Consider the following 18,091-nt stretch of genomic DNA (forward strand, 5'->3'; position numbering starts at 1 on the left):
CTCTTGCAGGTGCAGCAGCATTGTCAGGAGCGGTCACCCATACAGTTTCCACTGCAGTGATTGTGTTCGAGCTGACTGGGCAGATCTCTCACATCCTGCCTGTAATGATAGCAGTGATTCTTGCCAACGCAGTGGCACAATCCCTACAGCCCTCCCTCTACGACTCAATCATCCGGATCAAGAAGCTACCCTATCTCCCAGAGCTGGGATGGGGACACCATGAGTAAGTAAAGGCGACATTTTTCTGGGGTTGAGGTTGTTAAAAAGCTCCCCAGTGGCAGAGCCATCGGGGTAGATGACATCCACCTGGAATGCAACATCACGTGGACATTGAAGACAGTGCCTCTGGATTGGCAGACTACAGTGGTAGTCCCCCCTTTTTAAGAAGGGGGACCGAAGGGTGTTTTCCTACTGCAGTTGGATCACACTCCTCAGTCTTCCTGGTAAGGTCTATTCAGGGTTTTTGAGGAAAGGGTCTGTCAGGAAGTCTAACCTCAGAATCAGCCGGAAACAAATGTTTTTTGTCCTGGCCGTGAAACAGTGGACAGCTATACACCCTGTCAAGTGGGTGGCCAAGCCACATAAAGCGATGGGACAAAAGGTTGTAATTGGCTTATGTAGCTGGGTTCATGTGATTGAGTTTAGCCCCAGTTTCAATTCCTGGTTCAACCACCAGAGGTCGCCAAACCAAATTTAAATCATGACGTATGAGTCGCCAGGTCAAGCATAAGTCTTCTTAGGGCTTTTAATAGCATTAAGATACTTATCATAGTAAACAAACACATACTGAAGTCAACCGCTTATAAACATTGTTTGATTTTATATCCTTTATATCTCAAGGATATAAAATCATCCTTGAGATAATTTTGATGTTCTCTTTGATGTTATAACTCAGATGTTCTTTTGGAAATCATTGATAAAACGTTTTTGAGGAAAGGGTCTGTCAGGAAGTCTAACCTCAGAATCAACAGGAAACAAATGGTTTTTATCCTGGCCATGAAACAGTTGGCCAGCTATACACCCTCATCAGTGTCCTGGACGATGAATGGTTTGTAGATTTAAGACAGTGTTTGACCATGTCCCCCAGACAGTCCAGTGGGAGGTGCTCAGGGAATATGGTGTATTGGACCCCTGATTCGAGGTGTCTGCAGTAATGTGTCTGCTGTATCGGTCTGTCAAAGAAGGAGCTATGCCTAAAGACCTCAAGTTACCAGTCGATCTATGTTCACACCGCCTCCTCTGCTCACAAGCTGTGGATCAGAACTGAAAGAACAATATCATGGGTACAGGGGGCTGAAACGAGAGACTGTCATGGCTGCTGGAGAGAGTGTCTCACGGCTGGCCTGAGAACCCTTGTAGAGCAGGATGAAGTCACTGGGGAGGGAGGGAAAAGTCTTGGCTTCCTTGCTGCCACCGTGACCCGACCCCAGATAAGCGGAAGATGGCTGGATAGATAATTGGAGACTCTAAATGAACTTCAATTGTTGTCTGTTTGTACAGGATGTGTTCTCTGTAATGCACTCATCATCAGTTCATGGTGTACACCACCTCACACCTAAGGCAACTGGGTTAAGTTCCAGCTCACTGGTGACCATGAGCAGAAAAAGCAGTACAAATTGGAAGGAACTGCTCAGGTAGGCGTACTGATGTTGCTGTTGCTTGATAAACTGAATGAAAAGTAAGGCTCCATCTTTCATACTGTATCTGACCAGATTCTCTTAGGAATGTGTTAGTCTATATCATACAAGGCCTTGTGATTGACTGGTGTCGAGTGTAGCCCGCAACCTCCTCTAAATAACCTGGAATAGGCTCTAGCTTCCCCGTGACATGGAATAGGATAAGTATAGAAAATGGTGGATGGATGACATCATTTGTGTACTCATTTTAACTGATGTTGGTAGCTGGCTTTTACAGTGTCACTCTTTCTGTCAACTGAAGCTGAATGAAATGTGCTTTACGAGAAGGTGCAGTTTGTTTAGAGGTGCTTGACTCAATAGCTCAATGTTGCATTGCTTTTAATTGCCTTTACTCCCATCAATAATTTATAGCAACCAAACAATACTGAATAGGACTGCCAGCTGCTGGGTGTTCTTTTAGCTCAATGAGACCTCACACAATGCACTTTCTCTTTATTGTCTGCAACCGTTTATTGTTATGAATGTTTCCAAATCATTAGGCAACAATGATAGCTTGGATCCATCATTTACAAATTGAGAGTAATGAGATTTTGTTTTATTATTCCATCCTCCATCTTTTCATCATTGTGTGTGTGGTCTTCCCCTGAGGAGGCTCCTACTAGCCTCCTGCTCGAATACCTCAATTGCTTCATCTGCACCTCAGTTGAACCCCACAATCCATCTCTTCTCTAGGCATTCCTGTCACTCCTCAGTTTTCTTCTCCCCTATATCTCCTTATTATACTTTATTTTGTGAGCACATGGGCTATCAATATGTCCAATGTCTTCATTAGATTTTTAATCTAGGAGCACAATGAATCTATTTAAAGGCGCTCACACACACATACACACGCGCGCACTTGCATGATCATACTGGCTGATTGTAAAACACAGAAAGCAGTTTAGATAATGATCTTTTACGGTGGAACATTCATAGTTAAAAAACAATCCTTTCCGTGATACTTGTTGACAGCTCATAAAATCTTTAAATGTAAAGGCAAGTGTAATTATCTTTATTATGGTTTACATAAAAATACACATCATTCAGGTTTTATGATGTAAACCTTATTGTATATACTATACATAATGTTATACACATTTTTCAAACCACCTTGGACCCCTAACTGGCATAATACTGGAAATTGTTCTCCAAGATAATACAAAGAAAGACTAAGTGTCCCTTTCTTATTACTTTTTTTTATGAAACAGTGTTCTTATATCCCCCATTAGAGATGCAGCAATTAATCCGATCAATTATCAAATTAACAACGAATTTGATAATTAATTGTTTAGCGCCATTGTTTAACTTAAAATTGTCCAAATCCTCTGTTATCAGCCTCTCAACAGTAAATATTCACTGATTTCTATAGTCCTCCATGAAAGCAGACTGATTATATTTGTGTTTAGTTAAAATAAGACATTTGTAAACATCTTTAATTTTGGAAAACAATGACTAACATTTCAAAAACATGCAATAGTTCTGACACTTTCACAAATGCATAAATTCATCCATCCATCCATCAATTTTCCAAGCTGCTTATCCTCACAATGGTCACGGGCGTGCTAGAGCCTATCCCAGTTATCTTTGGGCAGGAGGTGGAGTACACCCTGAACTGGTTGCCAGCCAATCGCAGGGCACACATAAACAAACAACCATTCGCACTCACATTCACACCTACGGGCAATTGAGCGTCTTCAATTAACCTACCATGTATGTTATTTTAGAGTCTCCAATCAATGCATGTTTTTGGGATGTGGGAGGAAACCGGAGTGCCCGGAGAAAACCCACGCAGGCACGGGGAGAACATGCAAACTCCACACAGGTGGGGCCGGGGATTGAACCCCAGTCCTCATGAACTGTGAGGCAGACGCTCTAACCAGTCGTCCACCGTGTGCCGCCTGCATAAATTCATATCTCAGAAATAATAATTTATTTTTATGTCTGCTATTGTGTGACTGCAACATGGTTTCCCTCATCCTGGCACTTCAGCTCACAGATCCCTCTGGTGTATCGCAATAACATAATAAGACTCGCTCCAGTGGCATTAACGCTAAAGAGAGCTTGAGTGACAAAGACGAACCGTTTGTTTAAAAAAAAAAAAAAAAGGAGCTCTGAAGACACTAATATGCATGTTTGTTAGTTTCTGTAGAAAAGTGGTCTATTAAGCAATCGTAAAAATCCTATATATCCAAAAATGTAATTGGAATCTTCAGAACACATGTTCCAAATCATGAACTTCCTTTGTGACACCTTACAGTGCAGACATTTTGGTATTAAAAGTTTTTCTATGAGAAACAATTATGAACTTTTACGATGTTCTATTTTAACTTTTACTATATACTATTTCTGCTTATCATAGCTTTACTCACCAGAAGCAGTTGGTAGCCAATTGCAATATGGGTGTAATAGTGTTCTTAGCTTGATTCATAAAGGGTATTTTATTCTTTTTTTTTTTTTCTCCGCTTTTGGATGCCCTCCCACCTATGAGTTTGTTGCAGCAAAAATAGCAATTGTTCTTCATAGACAAGTGGAAGTGTTATGGAACACTAACTCGCTATGAAGTGATCGACCGTGTGTAATGAGGCAACGACGTCGCCAAGTTCTGAGCAAAGCTGTTGGGAATGTACCATTTTGTATTCTGTGGAAACGGATTCACTTTCATTGAGATTCAAATGGCATAAAGAGAAAACTAAATAATTTAACAAAACTGAAAACCTATAATATCAAATCTATGAAAAAAGTGACATATTTTTAGGGAAATAAGTTCGTAGTTTTTATATATTACCAGCCTAACTAACTAAGAGAGTTTTGGAAGATAGAGAGACTTAGGGCTGGTACACACATAAGGATTATTCAAATGTTAAAAGATGTTTTATCTGCTACAGACCCCACACATGAAGATAAAAAAAAATTGGGCATTTAACAGTTTTTGTTTGTATTGTGTGTGGTGTGCTCCGATAATCTCAACACAGAACACCACACACATACACACACAAAGATTATTTTCCGCCACTGATCTCAAAATCTCGTGTAATCACAAATGACCTCACAAAACCGAAGAAGAAACACTTCTGGATATGCAAAGATTTTACCCGAGTATTTCTGAAGTTTGCCGGAAGCGGGACCGATGGTGGTGGTGACCTCTCAAAAAGGCTTGCTTTGGAAAATACTTCCTGACGTCTTGGGAACCCACTTTAATACATTAAAACAACATCGGGTAAGACATGTTTGTTTTTATTTATGGACGTTACATTGTTCCTGAGTCAGGGAGCTTCTTGATTGGCTACATTCTGTTCGACATCAGAAATCAAAGCGTCATGACTCGTCTTTCTCCACACACAAAGATTTTTGGTCCTGAATATTGAACATGTTCAATATTTAAGATTGCCGGCCACGGCCCATTTCAGACACTATTACTGGGACAAATCCACTCATAACACACATCAGACCTAAGATTAATTTTATAGGATAATCTTTTAAGACATTACATAGTCTGGTGTTTGACGTCCTTGGTTGGTAAGGGCAAAAATCGTGAGGAAAAAAAACAGCATGATTGTCTTTGTGTATACCGGACCTTTGAGCAAAAGACAAAAAGGCTATCCTGGGTACAGTATGTGGAAGTGCGATAGAGGAAATGAAAGACTGTAGTTCGTGCGGCGTCCTCCAAGCTGAATGTATTTTTCATTCAAACCGGAAAATATCCACCTCACCCCCACGCATCTACCCGCCCACACACACTGGAACACTTGTGTAACGGCAGGCTGTGTGATGCGCTCATCTCACGGGATCGCAGTGATGAGATTACTTTTTTTTTCTGAATTTTTCTGATGTTTTTGTATATATGTATACAGGTATGTGCCAAAAAAAAATTTAATATTGAAGAAAAGTCCATTTATTTCCATAATTTGTTTCAAAAAAGTGATACTTGTATGTCATATTAGTTCAGCACACACATGGGGAAGACTGCTGTCTTGACGGTTATGCAGAAAACCATCATTGACACCCTCCATAAGGAGAAAAGGTCTCAAAAAGAAGTTGCAAAAGAAGCTGGATGCTCACAGAGTGCTCTATCAAAGTACATTAACAGAGTGTTAAGAGGAAGGGGGAAATGTGGCCGGAAAAGGTGCACAAGTGACAAGGATGACCGCAGAGAGGATTGTAACACTGAAGAAAAATGTTATTTGTGGTAAATCAGAGGCACTTTAAAAAGTATGTGTGCTGAACTCCCATTTAACATGAGTTTGAGTGTGCTTAGTTAAATCTGAACACAGCCACACCCTCAGTTATGTGTGCACACTTTTTTAACCACATTATCTCAGTTGTTTATTTTTGCGTCCTCTCAAAAAAAATTCAGTTTTTTTTTCAGTTGAGTTTTACAGGTTACGTTAATTCTTTTTTAAATTATTTATTTTGGTCTCATTTTTATACATCATAACAACATGGCATTTGAGCAGGGGTTTGCAGACTTTTTATATCCATCTCTAGTATAATGCTTTTCAAAATGACAGAGGTCTTCAAGTTTATTTTGTCAAGTTGACAACCAACCTATTTCAACCTTTCTGATTTTTTTATCCTAAAGCGACGTGTATACAGTCATTAAGTTGACTTTGTATTGAAGAGAGGTCAATGTATTGAGTTGTAACTGCAAGGAGAGCAGAGTAGAGCTGGCTGGAACCTCTTTGCTGGCACAACTAGCAGGCTTGGCAGCAGAGATGTCAAGCAACTGCTGCATCATTTGCAAGTTTTGGCAAGCTAAGACAGGAAGAAAGCTGAGTATTTATGAGTGGTGTAGAATTCTGCTGATGCAAGTGTCCGCATGGCTATCCCGTCACTGCCGCTACCTTCCAGAATGACGTGTCAACGCTCCAATGTGTTTCTGGATTGACTAGTTGGTTGACGGAAGCTGAAGCTGTCAGGTTCAGTTATCAGAATGAGAATTGATCAACACGACCATGGATGCAGATGAAAATGTTCTGTTCGTGTCAGTGAATATACTATACAATGTCAAAACTCACTATGAACTTGGCCCGCTGTGTAATGTTTGTCTTCTTAATTTTGTTTCCTCCGCATAAATCCTCATTCTAGTTGTCATAATTCTCTTTTCAGGAAGTACAATATTCGTGTGGAGGACATCATGGTGAGGGACGTGCGCTATATTACACTCAACTGCTGCTACAGAGACCTGCATAATGTCCTGCTGACGGGTCACCTCAAAACTCTGGCACTGGTGGAATCAGCTGGTGAGACACCTTCTCATTCAATAGCTCGAGTTGGTGTGCCTGAACGTTTTAATAGTACAATATATAATTATTCATTGAATGGGTGTTATTTATAATTAATTAAGTTGCAAGTGAAGCTGTTTTTTGAAGTGTGCAGTTGGAATTCCAGTTGCATTTGTAGATATTTAAAAGGTTTATAATACTGATGTGGACTATAAATTGCTTTCGAATAGCAAGAAAAAGCAGTTCATTAACAAGTCTAATCTCCTTTTTGTACAACCAGATGTGTACAACACTACTGATCATTCAGTGACCAAAAGACAAAACTGTACAACAAATAATTTTCCTTTCAATGGTCACCTTTTGTGACAATGTCAGAAATGCATGATTCTGACACTAGTGTACGTAATAGAGAAGAAATAATCTGCCTAATGCAGAGCATTTTTTTTTTTTTTTCTTCAATCTATTTTTTTTTTTTACTACAGTGATGTAATTTTACTTGATGATAAACGCATATATTTGTTTTCAAATTCTATTAAATGATGAGGGTTACTTTATGAATAATAGCAATGGAAATCAACACACACACAGATCTCAAAATGTTGTCCATCCATCCATTTTCTGAGCCGCTTCTCCTCACTAAGGTCGCGGGCGTGCTGGAGCCTATCCCAGCTGTCATCGGGCAGGAGGCGGGGTACACCCTGAACTGGTTGCCAGCCAATCGCAGGGCACACATAAACAAACAACCATTCGCACTCACATTCACACCTACGGGCAATTCAGAGTTGTCAGTTAACCTACCATGCATGTTTTTGGGATGTGGGAGGAAACCGGAGTGCCCGGAGAAAACCCACGCAGGCAGGGGGAGAACATGCAAACTCTACACAGGCGGGGCCGGGGATTGAACCCCAGATGTGCTAACCAGTCGGTCACCTTTCCATCAATATCTAAATAAAAAAGGTGAATTGATTAGAGAATGTAAACATTACTGTCAACAGTTGTAACTTGCCAAACGTGTTAAATGCAAATTTTGACAGTAGACTTTTTAGTTTGCTGTGAAGATGTGGAAGACATGTATTTGACAGTCTGCAGCGAAAATACATTCAAGCCACCCCGGTGCCATGCTCATTGAGAAATTGATTGACAAACTTAACTTGGCACAGCTTCCTGATGTTACCGCAACACTGGAGCACAGAGGCACAAATGTGGTATTCTAACATGGTCTTCATTATGCCATTGTGCCGGAACAATTACCTGCTGCATTTAACCACAGTCATAATCAGTAGTTACAGGTACAGCACTTACTTTTACTAATGCAATTACTTAAAGCAGAGCATGTGGAAAATTGACGTGAATTAATCCTCAGTAATGGTTTCAATTTCCATAACTAAGGTTAAAACAAGTAGGATCTACAAACAACTTACTAATAGAGCCTCTGCACATGAACTCTAAAATGTTACAATTTGAATGTTTCCTAAGAAGAAGAAAAAAATACAGTGTCTGTGTGGATATCAATACAGATGGTGTTTACTGGGGAAGGAGGAATGATGCATTTTTGCACAACAGATTTCAGGGTTGTTTTTTTTAACATTAGTTTTGCGGCTACTCTTGCACAATTGGACATCCTGGACATTGGCAAATAAAGTCTCTTTTCAGTCTCATTTTGTGACTCTCTTTTGAATGGGCCAATTTGAACTTCATTTCCCTCAAGGGATTAGTCTACCTATCGAATCTAACCGATTTCAAATGGTCAGGCGTCAATTGACAAGTATTGCACAGGGGGAGAGGAGCAAATATCTGCACAACGCCAGAATTTCAGTTGGCTTAGTCAGTCAGTTGTTATTTTTGACTTTCGCTTACAGGCAAGTTATTCATTTAGTTCGTGCAGTTCGAAAAAAAATAATCCTGTCTGACTGTTTTATTCCTTAATTATCCATTAGTTATTTATAGTTATTTCAGTAGTTATTTATACTTATTACAGTAATTGTTATCAATGTTAATTTGTTGAAAAATGTAAAAAAAATTTGTGAACCACTGAAAGCAAGGAAACTGCCACACAGACACACACACATACACACAGGCATACACTCATCTTGTCCTATTGGTTAGTTATTGCATGTCCTCACCGGTTTTTTGTTGTTGTTTTTTCTAATTTTCCAGAGGTGAATATTCCCAAATAGTCATCAAAGCTCACTAAGCTCAAGCTAACAGATCAGCACAAGGCTGCAGGTGTCTGCCGGTGACCGGAGTGTGCCCTAGAGTGCACAGCAAATGATTGACACCTCATCGGTCACGCCTTCTCTCTCTGATAGGTTGATCTGACTTGGGCTCAGTGGTTTCTTAAAGAAATATTTATATATATATATTCAAAAACGCAAACCTCCCCTTTCAACTGATACAAATTCACTACATGCTGCACTGTTATGTACCTATGTAACTGCTGCAACATGTTTAATATCTCTCTCACACTGCTCACTTGTTCTTTTTAAAACATGTCATATTATCTCAGGCTCCTGAGACTTCATCGCCAAACTCTCCTTTCCCTTCTTTCTTTTCTTCCCTTAAAATGCCACCAGTTTCTTGGCTCAGATCTTTCTTTTACTCCCCTTAATGTTACAACAAAGTTCCTTGGCTTCCTTCATCCAATTCACATAGTCTGTCCTGCATCAACCTGCTGGTTACTCCATTGCCTCTTACTTCCATTTCCTCACAACCCCTCCTTTTCCTCGACTGTCTTCACCTTTTTCCGTTATGTACTTCTCACCCAGCGTCCATGATTCTCCTGGGCTCCATTGAGCGTGCTCAGCTCCAGTCGCTGCTCTGCATGCAGCTAGGACGCCCTCGCCGCCTCGAGTTCATCAGAGAGCGGGCAACAGCAGAGAAGAAGCGCTTGTCTGTTGTCTCCAACTCTGACTGCGAGGATAACCACCAGAGAACAAGTCAGGAGGTCCGCTTCCAGGTAAGAAACCACAGGGAGCATTGACCTCCTTGGTTTAATTGTTTTCTTGCTGCTCACCATCTATTTACACTTTTCCTTAGAGACAAATAAACCTGATTTGAAATTGAGAAAAGGCTACCCAAATTGTGAAACAGAATTTAATTTCATCCACTCTCCAAATATCATACTGAGTCAGTGTGACTTCTCTGACAGAATCTTAGGGTCTTCAATATTGAAAATCCATCCATTCATCCATTTTCTTCTGCTTATCCAAGGTCGGGTTACGGGGACGGTTGCTTTAGCAGGGAACCCCAGACTTCCCTCTCCCTAGCCACTTGATCCAGCTCTTCCGGGGGGATCCCGAGGCATTCCCAGGCCAGGCGGGAGAGATAGTCTTTCCAACGTGTCCTTGGTTGTCCCTGGGGTCTCCTCCCAGTGCGACATGCCCGGAACACCACAGCAAGGAGGTGTCTAGGAGATGCCCAATCTACCTCATCTGGTTCCTCTCAATCCAGAGGAGCAGTGGCTCTACTCTGGGCTCCTCCCGGATGACTGAATCCGAAGGTTGTGGGTTCGACCCTCAGCTTTTGTGTCCATATCAAGGTGTCCTTGAGCAATAAACTTAACCCACAGTTGCTCCTGATGCATCATCATCAGGAGGTGAATGAGGAGATGTTTTGAGTACTTTGAAGGTAGAAAATCGCTGTACAAGTGAAAGTCCATTTACCATTTATCATGCTGTGCACAAGATGACGCCAAACAATTGATCAACAGTACCTCGCCATTGCAAATAGAATGTCCTCTGAGGGAAGTGGCTACTGAGCTCAGTGTCACAGATTGTCATTAGCAGTTTACAACAGAGATACAGAGACAGAAATGTGCATACATGTTTTTGTATTAATTCATTTATAATTCAGAAATCCCCTGCAATTAATGGAATTATTGGAAGATGTTTTCCTTCATCCGGACGTGGGTCCCCAGGGCCCCCCTCTCTATAAAATAGGAGACACAGAGATTGATTGTCACCACCTAATGGCCGGGCCTGCATCACTGGGTTCAGCCAGCCTCCCATCCCATGCGCTAACCACCTGCGGGAGGGGCCAAAGGGGTCCTGTGCATTGTGAGCTGAGTGGTGGGCGAAGACGAAGAGCTTAGCGTTCCAATCAACGGCTACAGAAGTTTTCTCTGGGAAGCAAGGAGCCTGAACTGTGTGTGTGGTTGAGAGGTTTAGACTAGCTATTTCGGGCCTTGACACACAGCTTGGTTCCGATTGGGTGGCCTCGACAGGGGGATTGGTACAGCATCTGCAGTGATGCATACTCCGCATCGCTCTGTCATGGTGAAGATGGAGCTGAGTCAAAAGGACCTCAAGTTACCAGTCGATCTATGTTCCCACCCTCACCTCTGATCATGAGCTGTGGGTTGTGACTGAAAGAGCAAGTTCACAAATACAAGCAGCTGAAATTAGTTTTCTCAGCAGGGTTTCTGTGCTCTCTCTTAGCGATAGTTTGAGAAGCTCAATCCCCTGCTTCTGCGCATCAAGAGGAGCCAGATGAGGTAGTTAGGATGCCTCCTGGACATATCCCTGGTGAGGTATTGCAGGGCACTTGCCACATGGAAGAGGCCTCAGGGAAGACACAGGACATGCTGGAAAGACTGTCTTTACGCTGGCCTGGGAATGCCTTCGAGATCTCCATGGAAGTACTGAACAACGCTCGGGAGGGAGAAGTCAGAGCTTCTCTGCTAAAGCTACTGCTCTCGTCACCCAACCACAGATAAGCAGAAAAAAAATGGATGGATGGGTGGAGAGTTAATTTAATTTGAGGTGATTCATGCTGCAGTAGTTTAAATGTCAAATTGTTTAATTTGCTGTGTGTTTGTGTACGTGCGTTTGCAGATCTCAACTGAAAAATCATCATTCAGTCCCACTCATCCAGTTTCTCAGAAGCCCCTGAAACCTGCTCTGAAGAGACCCTCTGTAGTGGAGCGGCCCACTGATATCCCCATCGGTAAATCATACTGTTACACCCACCTCACTTTCTAAATATGAGATTATAGGTATTCTTGGAGAATAAGGAATTGGGTACTTTAGCAACTTCATTGTATTAATTGATTATTTTAACTACAGCAAATCATATTTTTCTCAGAAAATATTGCATATATGTTTGGGAGTTTTTGAAAATGCTACTGTTCATTGGAGAATCTATTGAAGATTAGGTTGTGTGACTGCTGGGGATTTTGTCTCATAGGCTCGCAGGATCATTCAAGCAACTCTAGTCTAAAGAACTTGTTTTGTGTCGGTCCAGATGTAGAAGTCATGGAGGTGAGAGAACCCTGTCCTTGAATACACCCAACAACAGCACACAAACACCACACACAGTAGCTCACGACATGCTGTTCACACATCCTTCGCACTCTCACATACAGGCTTTACGCGCTACAGTACAGTACCTCCCACACAAGTAGATAAAGCCAATGAACAACAATGCTGTCTCAGCCAGTGTTAGTTACAGACATTATTTTTCCATTGTCTGAGTATTGTATCCAAAATATCAAATTGAATAAAAAATGTTCCTCATTCAAACTACAACAGTACTTTACTTTCCACAGCATTGTGGTCCAGTCCCACGGCATATTAGAGGCTTTACAGGAAAGTGTTTTTGTTTGTTTTGTTTTGTGTTTTTGTTGTTTTTAATTTTTTCAGCATTTAAGGGTATCGTTAATGTTGTCTGCTTGTCCTTGGTTGGTGGAAGAAAAACAACAATGTCGAGAGCCCCATGTCTCCTGAAAACAGGAGGCCGTCAAAACGAGTCCGGATATCTGTTGTGGTAAGAGCCACCATTTGGGGCAACCCAAATGCCAGTATTCCGCCGGGTAACAGGTTCATCAGCCAATCAACAATTTATCACCCTGCCATTCCATTCCAGGGCTAATTGCTCATGCCGATGGCCTGTGGTCTGGGCAATGCTGACCCCAAGCACATCTTTGCCATCGTGCCAACAACCTTTGAACAGCCGCTTCCTTGTTAAACCTGTCACGCGCTTGCAGGCCTCCAATTGCTAGTAGTTGCTTGCTTCCATGATTGGCAAAACTTAGATGCATTTTGCTTAACCTTTTTTCATTGGTTCAAAGGTTAAAAAGCAGAGGTTATAGAGAACATTTGACCACTGCAATGTCCAAAATTGTTTATTGCTACCTGACAACATGGCGAAATGACCATTCTAGTGTCAGAAATTTTAGTGCAGACCAGAATGCTTACAGCAATGAATCAGTGCAACTCATGGAAGCCCACCTCTAATTATTGAAGCTTAAAACAAATCATACTTATATTGAAATCTTAAAAAAATATATAGACCAATTTGGTGTTTATAAAGAGGTTTTTGTTTTATTGACATGGCAGAAAACTCCAGTATTAGCTGCATTAGGTGCAGTGTCATGTGTCATGATGACCGAGCAAATCCAAGTAACCGTGTATCAAAGAGGCGTATTTTAAAACCAAAACTGAATTTTTCAATTCACATTTGACTGTGAACAGACTGAAAAGGATGTCTATACTTTGTGAGTTGATAATTTAAAAAAACACAAAAAAAATATATATAAACATTTAACATATCCTCATTTATGTGAGAGTGAAAAGTGTGCGCAAAGTCCATCCACAAGTACAGTAGTGTATCTGTTTAATCAAACTTTATTTCGTCAAGTGTGGATGCGCATACAGAAAAGACATCATAATTGATGAATGCATGTAAAATAATTGCCCGCACAGTGCAGAGTTTGCTTTGAAATATTTATTTTTGATGATGCTTCACATCTTGTTAGTTCTCATTTAAGCACGTTGTTATTGTTCGAGGGAACCTATCAGAAAGCAACACCGGGCCTGAGTAGTTCATAACTGATTGCTTAATCACATATTTTATTCTCTAAAGCCCCATTTAAGTATATCTTAAATTGAACACTTCAGCTTTCATCTTACATTATCTGAAAAACAAGTGGTCAGATGTTCTACAAGTTTGTGGCTGTTCAAACTTGGCATGCTTTTCTTTCCATCCTCCAACTAAGTCACCCGAGGTGTCCAATCAGTGACGGCCTCCCAGAGTAGACATCGCCTTTCTGGAGTGTCCCAAAGTCAGATTGTGTTTTGGGAAAGTCTGTGATCCTCTGTGGATTACATACTCTGAATTGGGAGAGTGAGTTCTCCTGTGCATGCAGCCATAACATATCATGTTGTGAGAATCATATATTTTCATTAGAAACAGGCATGTTTGAACAAGAGCGTCAAGTATATTAACAAACTGCTACAGTGAAAAAGGATAATGCATGGGAAGTGCACTGACGTAATTCTGTGAACTGGGTTATAGTCTGCTGTCAAATTATCAATTACTGTATGCACATTATTGGGTGTCAATCATTGATACAAAGATGTGATTATAAATTGAGAAAAAGAACCCCGTAAGCATCTGCTTTGACATGGTACATAATAAAAGAAAAAAAATTTAAAAATCAATAATCAATGCTAAATATCATGATCATGTCAGCATAGTCTACTTTTGGTCATTAATTACACATAATTCGAATGATACTCACCATATGTAATGTCATTCCCTTCATCAGAAGACACCACCTAGCCTAAAGGATTTCTTTGGGGTGAGCTGAAGGGTATTTCCATTTATTATAAAACTTTGAATATTTTAGAATGTGATATCAAACGTCTTAACACTTTGAAATATGAAGTTCCTACAGTTAGGCGATTAAATAATATGGATCAATTTGTTGGGCTGCCAAGTGGAATATTGGTTAGTGTGTCTGATTCACAATTCTGAGGTTCAAGGTTCGAATCTCACCTCCTACCTTCTTCTGTGGAGTTTGCATGTTCTTTTTGTCTGGGTTTTCTTATGGTACCCCAGCTTTCTCCCACATTCCAAAAATATGCATGTCAGAATAATTAGAGTGAAAAAAGTAAATTGTCCATAAATGTGAACTTGTGTGAATGCTCGTCTATATGTGCCCTGCAATTGGCTTGCAACCAGTCTAGGGCCTGCACACACGTTTTCAATGGGAGACAGGTCTGGACTGCTGGCAGGCCAGTCTAGTACTTGCACTCTTTTACCACAAATGGCACGCTGTTGTAACACAAGCAGAATGTGGCTTGGCACTGTCTTCCTGAAATAACCATTGACATCCCTGAAAAAGATGTTGCTTGGATGGCAGCATATGTTGCTCCAAAACCTGTATGTACCTTTCAGCATTAATGGTTCCTTCACAGATGTGAAAGGTACCCATGGCATGGGCACGAACACATCCCCATACTGTCACAGATGCTGGCTTTTTAGCTTTGCGCTGATAACAATCCGAACGGTCGTTTTCCTCTTTGGACCGGAAGACACGATGTCCATGATTTCCAAAAACAATTTGAAACGTGGACTTGTCAGACTACAGCAAACTTTTCCGCTTTGCGTCAGTCCATCTCAGCCGGCAGCGTTTCTGGATGTTGTGGATATATGGCTTTGCTTTTCATGGTAGAGTTTTAACTCACATTTTCAGATGTAGTGACGAACTGACAATGGTTTTCTGAAGTGTTCCTGAGTGCATGTGGCAATATCAGTTACAATGATGCCAGTTTTTAATGCTGTGTCGCCTGAGGGATCGAAGGTCACGAACATTCAATGTTGGTTTTCAGCCTTCCCTTTTTATTTTCCCTTTCCACTTTCATGCAGAGATTTCTCCAGATTCTCTCAATCTTTTGATATTACGAACCCTAGATGATGAATTTCCAGGATTCCTTGCAATTGTTCATTGAGAAATATTGTTAATTTTTGTCAGGGGCCACATTGTACAACCCCAATTCCAATGAAGTTGGGACTTTGTGTTAAACATAAATAAAAACAGAATACAATGATTTGCAAATCATGTTCAACCTATATTTAATTGAATAAACTACAAAGACAATATATTTAATGTTCAAACTGAAAACTTTGTTGTTTTTAGAATATAATCATTACCTTGGAATTTTATGGCTGCAACACGTTCCAAAAAAGTTGGGACAGGTGGCAAAAAAGACTAAGAATGTTGAGGAAAGCTCATCAAACACCTGTTTGGAACATCCCACAGGTGATTCTAAGTTAATGATTATATGCTAAAAACAATTAAGTTTGAACATTAAATATATTGTCTTTGCAGTGTATTCAATTAGATATAGGTTTAACATGATTTGCAAATCATTGTATTATGTTTTTATTTATGTTTAACACAACGTCCCAACTTCATTGGAATTGGGGTTGGAGTTCTGGTTTCCCTCCGAGGGCCGTAATGGCTGTAAAACCATATAAATGTTTAATCTTTATTACATATAGGATCAAGGATAATATTTTGATCAACTATTGTTTGACATATTATTAAAAAAGGATTTTGGTAACATATCCTTTTGCTTATTCTTTCTCAACCTAGCTGCGGTCCCAACACTAACACAATACACCTATGTGGTTCTGTTGTTGTTATTTTAAGATAAAATTATACATATTGTTTTTAACTATTGGTCAACGTGATAAGTAACTTCCACTGATGGTGAAGAATAATAGGTAATACATAGTCCAACAATATATCAGGAAAGTACCAATTATAGGCACGCTGAGTGGGCAGTGCAGAGAAAACACATTGTTAGTTAATTTTTAGTTGTGACAAGTGGGCTTTGAAGCGTATTAGTCATTGCAGCTTGACAGTGAAGTGATGCATAACAAAGGCTTGCAGTGTCCATGTGTGGGTGCATTTCATTAGTTTTTGGGCCCGTGCCCCATCATAACCATTTTTTCTTAATATATTTAAACAGTGATACTGATTGCAGCCTTCTCAGAATTTTTTATTGTTATGTAGGCCGGGTCAAGAATATGGATGAGTTTATCAAAACATATTTTTCAAGCCTTTTGTCCCTTCGGTCCCCTGCGACAGAGGATAAATCAAGTTAGTCCCTCACAGTTCCTCTATTCTACCTTTGTTTGTTTAGGAATATGGATGCCTCTTTGCTTCACACTCTTCGTCCATTTTTATGACTTTTCAAAAGCCTTCACACCTCCATCCCGCTTCCTCCCCTCCCTCTATCTTGGTTGTGAAATATTGATGCAGAGTAAATGACATCGGTAGTCTGTTTCAGAGAAATGATGCCGCCCAGCCTCTCAGTCTCAGTTTTCTCATTATTTCTCCCCTTTTTGAGTTTTCATAATGCTGTCATGCTTTATTTATGACGTCTTGAGGGCTCCGTTTTTTTGTTTGCTGTTGTTTCTTTTTTCATTTCATATGACATCTATGGGGAAAAATCTCAAGGCAATATGCATCTTTTTATTACTTAGCTTTTACATGTTGAATTGACACTTCCAGACAAAGAAGCAATAAATTTAATTGTGTGTCCTTTTATCACTGGCTTAACAAAGTGGCCTATGGATTAGGAACTTGTTGAAAGTTTTCCCTTTTAAAATGACTTGTATGTTTCACACATCACTGCATTACTATCACTCAGAGACAAAAATGAAGAAGATCAAACCTTTGTGATGAATGTTATTACATTTCTACTCAAAAAGCAATTTCGGTCTAAACAGGCAGATTAGAGCCATTTAAAACTATACAAAACAAGCAATGTCAAGATTGATGTAAATGCATGCTGTTGGATTTGTCAAACCCAGTTCTAGCAGGACAGTATTACAAATAATTTTATGTAAGTAAATTGATATCATTTGTTTATTTTGTGTGTATTTTCAGGCTAACCTCACCTTAAAAAGCATCAGCGTGTTTAATAGGTTAAATCAGGGTAGGCAAAGTCCCCGCCTGTGTGGAGTTTGCATGTTCTCCCTGTGCCTGCGTGGGTTTTCTCCGGGCACTCCGATTTCCTCCCACATCCCAAAAACATGCATGGTAGGTTGATTGTAGACTCTAAATTGCCCGTAGGTGTGAATGTGAGTGCGAATGGTTGTTTGTTTGTATGTGCCCTGCGATTGGCTGGCAACCAGTTCAGGGTGTACCCCGCCTCCTGCCCGATGATAGCTGGGATAGGCTCCAGCACGCCCTCGCGGCGACCCCAGTGAGGAGAAGCGGCTTAGAAAATGGTTGGCTGGTTGGTTGTTTATCTCATTAAATAATTGGTTTAGAAATGTATTTTAAAAATTACGAATATAAAGATTTACATTTGGGCCATTCCACCGAATCTGTGCCATTTGCTTGTTGTAACGCTCTCAAAATAATCATAAATCTTTGTCTTTTTTTTATTTATTTTT

At 40.4% G+C, this 18,091-nt stretch overlaps 1 protein-coding gene across 2 annotated transcripts in view; it reads left to right on the forward strand.

The window, feature by feature from the left end:
• The window catches only part of clcn2c (chloride channel 2c), a 138,608-nt gene that overhangs the window by 100,342 nt on the left and 20,175 nt on the right, over window positions 1–18,091 (forward strand). Inside the window, exons 15-20 of one of the 2 annotated variants that reach the window (XM_061681625.1) lie at window positions 10–223; window positions 6,783–6,916; window positions 9,664–9,854; window positions 11,731–11,842; window positions 12,083–12,156; window positions 12,587–12,661. In XM_061681625.1, coding sequence (XP_061537609.1) covers window positions 10–223; window positions 6,783–6,916; window positions 9,664–9,854; window positions 11,731–11,842; window positions 12,083–12,156; window positions 12,587–12,661 — 800 coding nt within the window. The remainder of the gene's footprint in view (window positions 1–9; window positions 224–6,782; window positions 6,917–9,663; window positions 9,855–11,730; window positions 11,843–12,082; window positions 12,157–12,586; window positions 12,662–18,091) is intronic. The other variant, XM_061681624.1, reaches the window with a different exon arrangement.

This window comes from Phycodurus eques, chromosome 7, assembly GCF_024500275.1.
Source record: "Phycodurus eques isolate BA_2022a chromosome 7, UOR_Pequ_1.1, whole genome shotgun sequence".
Classification (NCBI taxonomy): Eukaryota; Metazoa; Chordata; class Actinopteri; order Syngnathiformes; family Syngnathidae; genus Phycodurus; species Phycodurus eques.